Here is a 13,025-nt window from a genome sequence, read left to right as displayed (position 1 = left end):
GACATGTATTCGTAGTCTTGAAGCTGATCTATGAATACACCTTTTGTCATTAGTTTCAAAGTCGAAACGCGAGCGAGAACACTCTACCGGGTATCGTTTGAGCGATCTTGTAGAGAGTCGGCGACGAGAAGTTCAGGAAAGTGGGGGACACGGTCTTCCGCATGGCCAAGTATATTTCTGGTTTCAAACGTATAGAGCAGACTTGCAAAATATCGCGAGGACTTGTATAAACGTAGTGCAGATGTCGTGCAGAAACGTAGTCTTCACAGCTCACCTTCACAGCTCCACGACTTTTATTTACACTGCGTAACTAAACGTGCTTGTACTACGTGCAGTAAGTAAACTGAAATTGTATTGAAATTTTAATAAGCTGACGTCTTAGGTACAATGACAAGGTCAATGAACTTCCCCTCTGCCTCGCACGCGCGCAGATCTCGGAGAAGTTCACGCAGCTGCGAGACACCCTGCGCAGCAAGGCGTACGGTCGCCACGTGCTGCCCATGTACTTCGCCGTCGACAGCTGCGCGGAGCCGTCGCCGCTGTCTCCGCCACCGGCCACCACGACGGAGTCCGGCGGCGACTACGGCGGCGGCGGCGACGACCCCGAGGAGGCCCTGGAGGCCCTCCGCCGCAAGGTGGAGCACGTGGCGGCCCGCATGGACTGCGTGGGCCACGAGGTGCCGCTGCGGTGGCTCGCCTTCGAGAGGGCGCTCGCGAGGTTGCTCGAAAACGGCGTGTACTTCGCGAGCCTGTACCAGGTATGTCAACGTCGCGGGCCGCAATTTCTGAACGACGCCCCTGCTGCACTCATCCGCCCAAGCTAAAACCCATACATCTGTAGCATTACATTCAACTGTACGTGACCCGCCTCGGTTGCTTAGTGGCTGTGGTATTGGACTCCTAAGCACGAGGTCGCGGGATTGAACCCGCGCCACGGCGGCCGCATTTCGGTGGGGGCGTACACTAGCGAAAACGCTAGTGTACTTAGATTTACGTGCACGTTAAAAAACCCCAGGTGGTCCAAATTTCCGGGGTCCCCTACTACGGTATGCCTCATAATCAGGTCGTGGTTTTGGCATGCAAAACCCCATAATTCTTCTTATAAAACTGTATGTGCAGGCACAATTCCACAAACGGGTCTAAACTTCTCGTTTCATTAAAACGAAGATTTTTCTTGGCCTAGCAGCCCGAGGATTGTCTTCCTTCGTTTCTGGGTTTTTTGTCCAGTAGATTCCGCCGATCCGGCAGACAGCGAGTAAATGGGGTCGATACTAGAGATGGTGAATACAAAAATGAAATCACAGAACCATCGACGATGATTGCAAATGTAAGGTAGACCAGCCAAACGCGTCTACAGAGCTGTTCGCTTTATTAAAACAACACAGACGAACGCCATTATAACGAAGTGCAGGGGGCACCCGATATCATTCGCTATATAGGTTACTTCGTTGTAAAGGTCGCGCACAGCACCGCTCGCAATATAAATGGGACGGAATTATTCCTTCGTTATACAGGTGATTTCGTTGCAGAGTCGTTCGTTGTGTAGAGGCGCTCGACAAAAGTGCGCTTGAAAGCGAATATCCGTTGCAGTTAAGAGATTCGTGCAGCGTTGATTCTTTGAATGCATAACGGGCCAGGTCAACAGAATCATTAACCAGTACATCTGTAGCGTAGCTGAAGGCGTTCTGCTCCACCTAGCACTATGTGTGTTTGTGTGTGTGGGGGGGGGAGGGGTCTGAGGGGGATTCTGAGAGAGCGGCGGAAGAAGGAGCTGTCCTTCCCGGGCGCTCTAACACAGAATCTAAACCTTGAGACACCCCAATGATGTCACGCGACAGGACCGCCCCCTCGCAGGCCAGACCCCGATATGCTTGCACGCACGACTCTGTCAAGGTTATATTACGAAAGCCCGTGTCTACGAAAAAAGCCGAGTTAGTATGCCTGCGGGGTTGTCGCCCGTAACCTAGTTTGATAGCCTACGCAACAGTCCTGGCGCTTTAACGAAAGCTGACAAAAATATTTATTTTACCGTTGAAAAAGTCACGTCTAGAAGTGCCAAGTTCGAGAGAAGTACGTCTGCATCGAAGGTTCCTCAATTTGATATATTGATAATTCAATACTGGTACATCACAATATTTCTTTTTTCAAGCCTGAAAGAAGCTTGCGAAAGCCTGAAAAACGTGCCGCGTGACCAGACGCGCAGCACTTTTTCGTATCTTGTAGGCTTTCTTTCAGGCTTGGAAAAAAAAAGTGATGTACCACGTATTGAACGACAGAAAGTTGGAGAGCAAGTTTTTCAAGGCGGTCTACAATTTCCTGACAGACTTCTTCGCTCTGAATATTTGTGATGTTGATTAATTATTAAAAACAATTATGTAATTAGGCGAAATACAAAAAGGTCTGACTTGCTCCGAGCGACGGCATATAACATTGTCTCGCTTCTGTCGATCTACGTGGCTTATTTTGAAATTTTGGCGCAAGTTATGGGGGGCACATGGTGCATGTGCCTGCAGGGGTTTCAATGTGGTTTGTAACGCGAGGCGATCGTGGAGGTGGCGTTTTTTTTGCATCGATGCTGACGATGCTAACGTTTCATAGTCGCTCACGTGGACCTATAGCTTTTCCGTGTTTGGCATCGGCGTCTCACCGAGTAGGTCGTAGCGAGGGCTCTCCCACACAGCAGCAGAGCGCAAGGGGAAAGCACAAACCAACGTTTACAGTAGAGAAGGCATTCACAAGAAACGAATGACATACATCTAGGCAGATAAGGCTCGGCGTAGGTCTGGGCAGAAGGCCAAAACGATTAGCCAGAGAGAGAGAGAGAGAGAAGACCTATTAGCCAGAAAATAAAATACAACTATAGGGGGTAATGTCAAGCACGATGTGCGGTGCATTAGTAGTTTCTGCGACCATGGTTGATACTTACCAGCAAACGCGGTAAGCTCGTAGGCCGTATTCTGGCGTTAACTTGTACCCAAACTTCGGCACACCAGCTTTTTCTCTTTTTTGTGTTTATTCGGGGTTCATTTCGAATGGCGGCTTCACGAATCGAACACGCGACTTCGTGCTGAGCGCACCGTGGAGAACGACAAGAGCAGCCGAGCCACCCGGGGGCTGCGCTGTCGCGTAAAGCTGACGATCTCTCTCTGAACTCTGTGCCCGCAGCTGGAGGAGATCGGCCGCCAGGAAGGAATCGACAGCGAAGAGGGCTTCCACTCGGTCGTGCACTTCCTGCACCAGCAGGGGAAGCTCGTGTGCTTCGGCTGCCAGCACCGGGGCACCGGGGTCGGCGCACTCGACAGTCGCTGGGACGGCATCGTCATCCTCAGGCCGCAGTGGTTCCTCGACGCCCTCTACAAGCTGGTCGGCTCGGCACCGCAGGTGGGTCTCGACGCTGTTTTTATCCAGGCGAGACTACAATGGTAAACTGGACTTGCAACGGAGACGGCGCGATAAAAAGTGGACCGATCACAGAGGCGGTGTGATTCGCGGTTACGTGGATCACGTGGGTCTCGCGGTGAGAGAGTTTTTTTTTTTCGCACGACTCGTTGATTTGCCGGGGCAAACATGTGACGCATCGCAGAAGATGAACATTTTTGCAGCACTTAATTCATCACTTCGCGAAAGCTTTGCCACATACAGCTTGCAAAGCGTGCCTTGAATCGTCTTTTTTTATATATATACCCATGCCGCCCTATTCACCAATTACGACATCCTTTCAAATAAATGGTTCATTCATTCATTCATTCAGAAGCAGACCTGCTGGGAGGACGTCCCCAAGGGCAAGAAAGAGCCGGCCAGCTACAGGATAAGCTACAAGCAGCTCAGGTCACTGTGGAGCAACTCTACCGACCAGCTGGAAACGCTGGTGGCCGTACTCAGTTCCCTGGATTTCCTGGTGGCGCACTACGAACGAATTCCGTCGGTAAGCATAAACCAAATGAGGCTCGCGCGTTTAGGTCTATTCCGAAATAATGTCAAAGTTATATACTGACACACACTTTACAAGTTGTGGAAGCTTTACCACATGCTTATCGCGCGTAAAAGAATTGTTGAAGAAACTTATTCTAGCCTTCAGAAAATTATTGAAAGTTAGAAAGCACTTAAAATGATGACGAGGACTACACTTTACTGTTCTGAGTGAGCGAAGTCTTCGACCGAGGTAGGCGGCCTTCAGATTCCAGAAGGCCGTCCTCCCTGGTCGCTAGCTGGTGCCTCAGGGTTTGCGTAAGACTATGCGTAAAGTACGACTTACACACAAGCTGCAGACACGACAGCTTCGGATTGTAATTCGAATATACGAGAAAACATATTTCTGTTAAGCGGAAACTCAAAGACAAAGCCACTTTCCAGCTGCCGTTCGAGGTCTGTCTGAGTAACCGCGGCCGCTATAGGCGGCGGTACTGTTTTTGGACAGTGCTTGCCATAACGTAGATTACGGTCGCAGCACACGCTGTGCGAGGACATATACGTTGTGTTGCGTATACGTTGTGTTGTATCAAGGACACATACGTTGTGTTGCATATACGTTGGGTTGTATCAAGGACATATACGTTATGTTGCAAACGTTGTGTTGTATCAAGGACATATACGTTATGTTGCGTGTACGTTGTGTTGTATCAAGGACATACACGTTATGTTGAAACCGTTGTGTTGTATCAAGGACGCGAACGTTGTGTTGCATATAGGTTGGGTTGTATTAAATACACATACGTTGTGCTGCGTGTACGTTGTGTTGTATCAAGGACATGCACATGTTGCAGACGTTGTGTTGTATCAAGGACATACACATCATGTTGCAAACGTTGTGTTGTATTAAATACACATACGTTGTGCTGCGTGTACGTTGTGTTGTATCAAGCACATAGGCGTTATGTTGCAAACGTTGTGTTGTATCAAGGACACATACGTTGTGTTCCATATACGTTGGGTTGTATCAAGGACATATACGTTGTGTTGCGTGTACGTTGTGTTGTATCAAGGACATACACATGTTGCAAACGTTGTGTTGTATCAAGGACATACACATCATGTTGCAAACGTTGTGTTGTATTAAATACACATACGTTGTGCTGCGTGTACGTTGTGTTGTATCAAGCACATACGCGTTATGTTGCAAACGTTGTGTTGTATCAAGGACACATACGTTGTGTTGCATATACGTGGAGTTGTATCGAGGACATACACGTTCTTTGCACACGTACGTAATACGCGCACGCACGTGTACGGAAGTGCAGCATACATCCTGGTTCTCCTAGGCCTTCCGCCAAACGCAAATGTATTGTTGAACTAATTGCATTTCTCGAAGTAAATTGCGTCAGAAAATTTGTAAAGTACTACTTACAAGCTGCAGATACTCAAAGACAAAGCCATTTTCCAGCTGCCGTTTGAGGTCTGTCCCAGTGTCCGCGGCCGCTAGGCGGCGGTACTGTTTTTGGGGTGAGACTCCCAACCAACAAAAGGCTAACACCTCCTCCATGACAAAAAAAAAAATATATATATATATATATAACAGGTCAGAAATGTCACGTCAGTACTCCTTTAACAGCGCTGGTGAAAACAAGACGAAACCGTCAAGCACGCACAGGGCGTCCGCTTGACATCAGCTGCTGTTATTTGCATGAAGTCGTGCATTTACCAGTAGAAATATTACGTGCCCTCATTTAGACCTTTTTCCTTTGCCTATAGACTAGTTGCAGTACGGTAGCTAGCTGGGCGAGTCGGTACACCTGCGTTATTTACTTACAGCGCACACATCAAACACAGACAAAGAGGAGAGACGTAACACGAGCGCTGACTCACGACTAAAAGCCAGGCGTCACTCGCACTACACAACAAAATATATTTTAAGTATTTAACCCTTAAAAATATCCCACTATTTTGTTTTACCACTCTTTTGTCTTGTTCCGCTTTTGGTTGAGGGAATGTATGGTGCGCGGGTGTACGCGCGTGTGAGTTTTTCTATTTATATGACTGTTTGTAAGCAATAAACTTTTAGTCGTGAGTTAGCTAGCGTTCTTGTTACGTCTCCTATATATCTCTGTCCGTGTTGGATGTGCGCGCTGTAATAATGTAGACTAGCTGCAACCGAACGAAAGTGTTGAGTTCACAGCGACTGGCCACGGTGGCCATGTCGTTCTACTGCCGAGCTCAAGGTCAGGGGTTCGATTCGAGTCAGCGGCGGCGGCGTTTCGGTGAGGGCTAAATTTCGAAATACTCGCGCACACTTCGATTTAGGTGCTCCACGAAGAATTTCTAGTTGATCTAAATGAATCTGGAACTCTTCACTAGGGCGTCCCTCATGACCAAGTGTACAGTTTTAAGGACTTCAAACCCGACAATTTAATTCTAATTGAGCTCACAGTGATGACGCACGCGAACGCTCGACGAACCGGAGCAAGTAGGGTTGAAGAAAAGCAGGCGCGGATTCCAACCCACCACTAATTCTTTTTTTTGCAGGAAATGTCTCTCGGCGATGAAGAAGAGGCCTTCTGCGTCGTGCCTTGGTTGACGACCTCGCTACAGACGAGGTCGATGGCCTTGGGAAACTCTCCAAGCAGTGATGCGCTCGTGTTCTTCATCGACTTCGCAGGACTTCTACCAGGTGTGTATTCGTCTCAAGTGTGATTCCGCAATGTTGGTCAAAACAAAGGTGACGCCCAGAAAAATAGAAGCCCCGGTAAAATCTTGAGTAAACAAACAGTATATGCCACAAAACTTACTAACCAGCATGTGCTGCTGGAGGAGGCGTGCATTTCTATACTCTGATAATGAATTAATAAATACTTGTGCGCGGTCAAGACCAATATAAGGAAACAATGAATTCGCTTTTAAGCAAAAATGACGCGTGATCTGCGGATTCGAACCTGTGATTGTTAATGTGTGACCAAAAGCTTTCAAGTCCGACATTACCTCACGAAACTTTTCTGTGGGCCGTGTGTGTTCTGACTTTGGACGTCCTGACGTGTTTTTCATGCATGCCCTGAAGTGAATAATTTGAACGAGTTCGCTGTCGTTGATTTTTTGAACAAATTTTTATTTCAATTACCGCTGTACTTTAATCCTTTTTTTTTTTCTTATTCTCTGAGTATGAGTAATGTGCGCGAGAGAACCGTGATTGAAATGGGTCTGACAAATTGTCAGGCGCTGGTGCCTTCTTAAGAATAGAAACAACTGTTTCTCACTGTCGTTGTCTGACAACAAGAAAACACTGAATTACTGTTCCACGTTTGACTCCAAAATTTCAAGATATCTGGTTGTGCCGGACGAAGTACGTACAGTTTCATTGGACACGACAAGCAGAGCGAAAGCATGCTCCATCAAAAGAGTAAACGATGTCTCTCAGGCAGTCGAAAAGCTCTAACGAAACAAAAACGCTAAATGTATAGCACAAGCGGTTGTTCATAACGCCCTACCTATTCTAACAGCGCTGCCTAGCTGAGTTTGTTGTTTGGCGAAACCTTCGTTCTGCAGTGGGATTCTTCACGCGCCTGGTGGTGCGCCTACTGCGCTGGTGCGACTGGCGCGAGGCGACCTTCGTCAACGGCTTCGCCACCATACCTTTGGACCGCGACAACGACCTGCTGCTCAAGCTGCACCAGACGGCGCCCAGCCAGAACCGAGGAAGGATCCAGGTGAGCCAGGCTAACAAATAGCGGTCAGATTAGGATGAGGTTATGAAATGCGCTCCTTTTTATGTTCATGGACCACTCTGTTTCCCTTTATGAAATCGGAGAAAAATTGAGATTTTCGGCTCTTGTTCGTCACTCGTGCAGATTTGGGTTCGCGACCGAAAAATTCAAGGTCGTCAAAACGTCAAATTCCTCGATGAGGCGTCTGATATAGTCCGTATGTTCTTTTCGAACGCTTGATCCCATCGACCAATCATACTGAGACAAGTAAGTCTAAAACACACAAGTCTGGTCAATCAAACCAATAAGTCAGCCAATGAATCAATTGTTCAATCATTCCCCAAATGCACGAACGGTGACCCCGTAAATTTTGGTTTCTTTATTTATTTATTTTTGGAGGGGGGTGAATATCACACACGCTCTCCACTGATATTCAAAGTTTCAATAAAGCCTGAGTGCTAACAACGCAAACGGCGGTAACATCAACTGTCGGCATTGGCAAACAAAGGGGTAAGCAAGGACGAACGCATTGGCGTACATTAGGGCTCATTAGACTGACGAAATCACGGTGTTCCATTATTCAACACAAACCTCATCCCCGTTTCTCGTCGGCGCAGGTGGTCATACAGAGGACGAGTACGATGGAGAACTGGATGGGCGGCATCCCTCAACCGAGCATCTGCGAAAAGGTATACCCCTCCTGCAAGTAGTACATGGCGTACACTGTATGGTGTATACCTATAACTGCAGAAGTCACATGCTACCTGGCCACTGCAATGATGTTCCACGTCTCCCGCCATGCCGTGAGTGGCATTTGCTAACACTCCCAGGGCTATCGGTTCGCTACATCCGAGTGTTCCACGCAGCTCGAACCAGCTACTGGCTCCTGAAAAACGGATTTCGCCTTGCTTGAATAAGACCAACAGTGTACGGTTTGAAGTCGACTTGAGCAATTGCTCAGGCTATTTTTGGAAGTGCGATAAACAAGCTGAATAGCAAAGTTCGATTATGCTAAATTTTAAGCATTCGTTATAGTCTATAGACCATAAATTCAACCGGAAAAAATTGCACAGCACGCTCAAAAAAGACCCAATGAAATCGCTTCGGCAATGAAGACGGGGGTGCAAGTATTACACGGAATTTCCCTTGCGCTGCGCCTTCACGGCATCTCGTATCACATTGCCGTGAAGCTGCACCATGCTTTCTACAGAAAGTTCTGAAAACTATAACACGACTGATTATAGAATAGAGACATGTTTCTCAAAATCCGCCTTGCGGCAATATTAATTGCCTGAAATTGTTTACATAAGCGCCTGGGCATTGTTGAATGCAACACGTGTGCCGGTTATGCGCTCTTTATCGTTTTTTTTTTCATTTCTTGAGGATTGCGATTGAAAAGAGCTGGTTATTTGCGAAGCCGCATTACACACACACAAACATGTGGGTGAGGCGGGCATGCTTTCGACACCTGTCCTGTAATGGCTTCACGCCTTTAAGTTAGGCAATTATTTCTCCTTCATCGAATATGTCCGTGTGGTCCCTCCCTCTCAAGACGGATTGTTCTAATTTAATTACAGACAGACAGACAGACAGATACATACATACATACATACATACATACATACATACATACATACATACATACATACATACATACATACATACATACATACATACATACATACATCGTTTTTACTTTCTTGATTTATAAAGGTAAACTATCTACTTCATCTGCGCTTATGTTCCTGCCCACCTGCATCAATTCAAAGTACCATGAACCTTGCTAGGACATTTTGTGGAGTTTATGTCACAACCTTAAAGTGAGTTCTCTTCGGATTGTTCTGTTGAAATAAACGGATTAGATTTGATCGCGCAGGTGGTTCACCTGATCGAGGCCGAGATCGAGGCCCTCCGGGAGCTGTGGTACACCCGGCTCTGCTTCAAGTGCTTCGTCACGTGTCCCTGCAAGTCGTTGCCGTGCGCACTGCACTCGTCCAAGGACTGCCAGGACCAGAACTGCCTGCACTTCTTGCCTCTCGACGAATGCCTGCACAGAAAGGTACTGCGCGTTAACGTCGCGAGAGCAGATATCGCTGGGCTCCATTCCTTCTGGAGGTGAATCACGCAATTATGGGCCGAGCGAGTTGCTCGAAAAGGCCTTTGACAGAATCAAATCAAATCAAATACAACTGATATTGAATTTGCATTGCAACAAGTGCGCATCCTGTAGCTCCAGTATATATAAACAATGTGCAAAACGATGGGGACAGAAACCAAGAAATACGGGGGGTGGGGTGTTTAAAACGTGGCGTCTATGACGTATTTCTTGCTCCAAAATTGCTTCCGGTGCATGCAGTGAGCGAAAGCATGGCCTTCGAGATCTGATACTGTTACCCAGAGAGAGAGAGAGAGAGAGACAGAGAGCCGTCGCTGGGGCGTGGATTTGGACACCACTTCTAGAACCTTGCAATAACGTCATTCTAGCCGCCATGTTGGAAGACCAACAGGGCGAGAAACTGCTCTGTTGGCGTCTCGCGAGGTCGTTCTGCCGGTTCTGTCGTCGTTCTGGCAAATATGCGCCAATATCGTTTCGGCCGCGTCCCTATAATGTTGAAGCAGGCTACCCGAGGCAGGCGGCCTCTTCTACCATCCGTTCCTGGCAGTTCCGGACTGTCAGATACGCTGTATACGCAACGATGATTGGCTAAAAGCACCGCCTCGGGCAGTTCGGGACTTTCAGGGACAAATAATTGAGGAAACCCACTTAATATGATACACTGACGGTAATCTTAGCCGCAATGTTGGAGTATTATCACGGCGAGAAGCTGTGCTCGTGACGTCACGTGCTAATTATCTATGGGAGCGCTGTCACTTGCGGCGAAAGGTTTCTTCAGTCGCAAGAGCGCTGCGTCCTTGTCGTTCCTTGCGCTGTGTACTGACTCGGCCTTTTTCTTTTTTCTTTTGCGCATCGATTATAATGAATCCTTTCCAATAATGCCCAACTTTCAGTCGTCCTACTGCGCATCTCCATGTACCACGCCTTGCCCACCGGCAAGTTTTGTTGCGTTCAGCAACGGCGTTTGTCACGCAGGTGGTGTACTGCGACTACAGGCGAGTCCAAACTGAGTTCGTGAGGCGGCACTTCCCTTACGCATCGTTCCACGGAATGAGAGGATACAGTTGAGTATACGGCCTCGTCATCATACATACCACCCTGTTAATTTTTTTAGTTCGAACAGTTACAGTTTAAAAGAATGTTCCATGATGCCTAGCGCTGCTTGCTTTAACAGGTGACTTTCAATGAAAGAGCTGAATTTTAGACAGTTCTAGCTTGTCTGCAAGCTTCTTACCGTCTGCGCTTAACCAGGTTACCAGAGCTGTGGACAGCAATCGCCAACGAATGTGGCGACCCCTTGTAACGCTTTGTCTAACTACAATGTGCTTGAAAAAAAATTGTGTCACGTGAGTGTTCTCGACGATGCACAATAATTTTATTATCACGTTAACAATTAGTCCCTATACCAACGCTCGGCGATGAAAGCGCGACTTACGAACAACCACTAACTGGAGGAAGAGGCACACAAAGTTACTCACTCAAAAATACTCGAAGGTTTATTAGTTGATTTAGTGCTGAGGCTGTTCAGCGACGCTGTGACACCGCGCAGTGTCCATTCAAGCTAGCCAACTTGCGCAATCGCAGGCGCAGGTATGCAGCGAGCTTCGAGCGCCACCGCGGTGTGGGACCCGGACCAGCCGCCGCTGGGGTTCTCGGCCTTCGGCTGGGAGGAACGGTTCGGGCCCTGGGAGGAGCCTCCCTGGCTGCGGGACGCCGCCAAGCTGCTCGAGTCCGGAAACACGGGACGTGACTGGCTCGCCCTCGCGAAGAGGCTGGGTACGCTGTTTGCACCGAGCACAAGTAATATGCAATATATATACGCTCCTTAAGTTTACCGGACGATGCAGTAGTGAACGTTACATAGAGACCCTTCCATTAGAAACGTGCGAAACACTTCGGTGCCAGCCGCTGGAGACCTGCCTCACTTGTGTCGCCGGTAATGCCGTTCGATGTTCTAGGCACAATTGCGCGCAGCATTTCCTGGAAAATTACAGGAGGTAATTCCAGGCCCTAGTGTGCGTAAGATCTGCAAGCATGGAGCTTTAGACAGCATCACAATTATGGTTAAATTCACTCAATTTTATTAATTACATATAGTTTAGGTGCACTTAAGTTTAAATATATATACCGAAGTAAGTCTCAAACTGTAAGGGCGAGACCTCCTGTTAATACTTAAAGAGAGAGAAAGAACTGTTACAGTAGAGGATAAATTGTTACATCCACATGCGAGAAATTATATTGAGTATATGAACATGTGCCGATCCAATATGCTCACAAACTGGATACGTGGGTTATGGGTGATGTTTATGGGTGATGTGATGTATCGTTTTACCAGATGCAGTCGGAAACTGCTCGCAAATTCAATGTCTTATTGCCCACCCCGCGGGTCCGTAAGCTTTCTCTACTCCGACCGCACTACTACTACTTACGCGCAGGCTACACGGACAAGGAGCTGAGTCGCTTCGTGGAGGAGACGAGTCCGGGCGTGGCGCTGCTCCGCGACTGGCGCGAGAGCAACGGGGCGACGCGGTACTGCATCGACGTGCTCATCTCGTGCTTGCAGCAGATCAGCCGGCACGACGTCGCCAGGCTCATACAGGAAGAGATGGGTGAGCGGGCGGCACTGCACGTTTCAAGATTACGGTGTTCTTCTTACGTGCCAAAAGCGCTTTCCGAGTGTGAGGCACGACGCGTAGTGGAGGGCTCCCAAAAATTCTGACCACCTGGGGTTCTTTAGCGTGCACCTAAATCTAAATATACGTGTGTTTTCGCATTTCGCCCCCGTCGAAACGCGGCCGCCGTGGCCGGGATTCGATCCCGCGACCTCGTGCTTAGCAGCCCAACAACATAGCCGCTGAGCAACCACGGCACACAGCAAGTTTGCCGCCCCTATTGTTGTTAGTATAGCGGCATGTCACGAACGCTCAGGTCGGTTTTTTTTTCTTTTCTCGCGTTCGACGTGGAGAGTAATGCGCAACTACACCCCAAGCAGTAGTACATATGCTTGTCGTGCACGACACTTAATAGAGAGCAAACGTTAAAGTTCTTCAAGATTAGAAGAACGTACGGGCGACACTTCTTCCAAGTGATTTAGTTTGGGCGGTTTCATGTTATATATACATGTTTGACCTCTGGGTAACGTAGGTTCGTGAACATCCAGCGCATGCGTGTATGTGTATAGATGAACGCACGCTCTTCAGCGATGGACAAGAGCGCACCCAATCTTGCATTCAAAAAAAGAAAAAGAAAGCCACGCCGACGAAACGTGCCGAACGAAG

At 48.0% G+C, this 13,025-nt stretch overlaps 1 protein-coding gene across 2 annotated transcripts in view; it reads left to right on the top strand.

Annotated features, from left to right (window-relative positions):
* LOC126539225 (uncharacterized) overlaps window positions 1-13,025 on the top strand; it is a 31,549-nt gene that overhangs the window by 11,485 nt on the left and 7,039 nt on the right. For both annotated transcript variants that reach the window (XM_055075283.2, XM_050185991.3), the window contains exons 4-13: window positions 432-758; window positions 3,166-3,381; window positions 3,752-3,925; window positions 6,460-6,604; window positions 7,474-7,634; window positions 8,249-8,320; window positions 9,508-9,690; window positions 10,723-10,810; window positions 11,332-11,523; window positions 12,183-12,356. In XM_055075283.2, the coding sequence (XP_054931258.1) occupies window positions 432-758; window positions 3,166-3,381; window positions 3,752-3,925; window positions 6,460-6,604; window positions 7,474-7,634; window positions 8,249-8,320; window positions 9,508-9,690; window positions 10,723-10,810; window positions 11,332-11,523; window positions 12,183-12,356 (1,732 nt within the window). The remainder of the gene's footprint in view (window positions 1-431; window positions 759-3,165; window positions 3,382-3,751; window positions 3,926-6,459; window positions 6,605-7,473; window positions 7,635-8,248; window positions 8,321-9,507; window positions 9,691-10,722; window positions 10,811-11,331; window positions 11,524-12,182; window positions 12,357-13,025) is intronic.

Source organism: Dermacentor andersoni, chromosome 11, assembly GCF_023375885.2.
Source record: "Dermacentor andersoni chromosome 11, qqDerAnde1_hic_scaffold, whole genome shotgun sequence".
NCBI classification, from domain to species: Eukaryota; Metazoa; Arthropoda; class Arachnida; order Ixodida; family Ixodidae; genus Dermacentor; species Dermacentor andersoni.
Note: the sequence above shows the minus strand (reverse complement) of the source record. Positions and strands in the feature narration are given on the sequence as shown.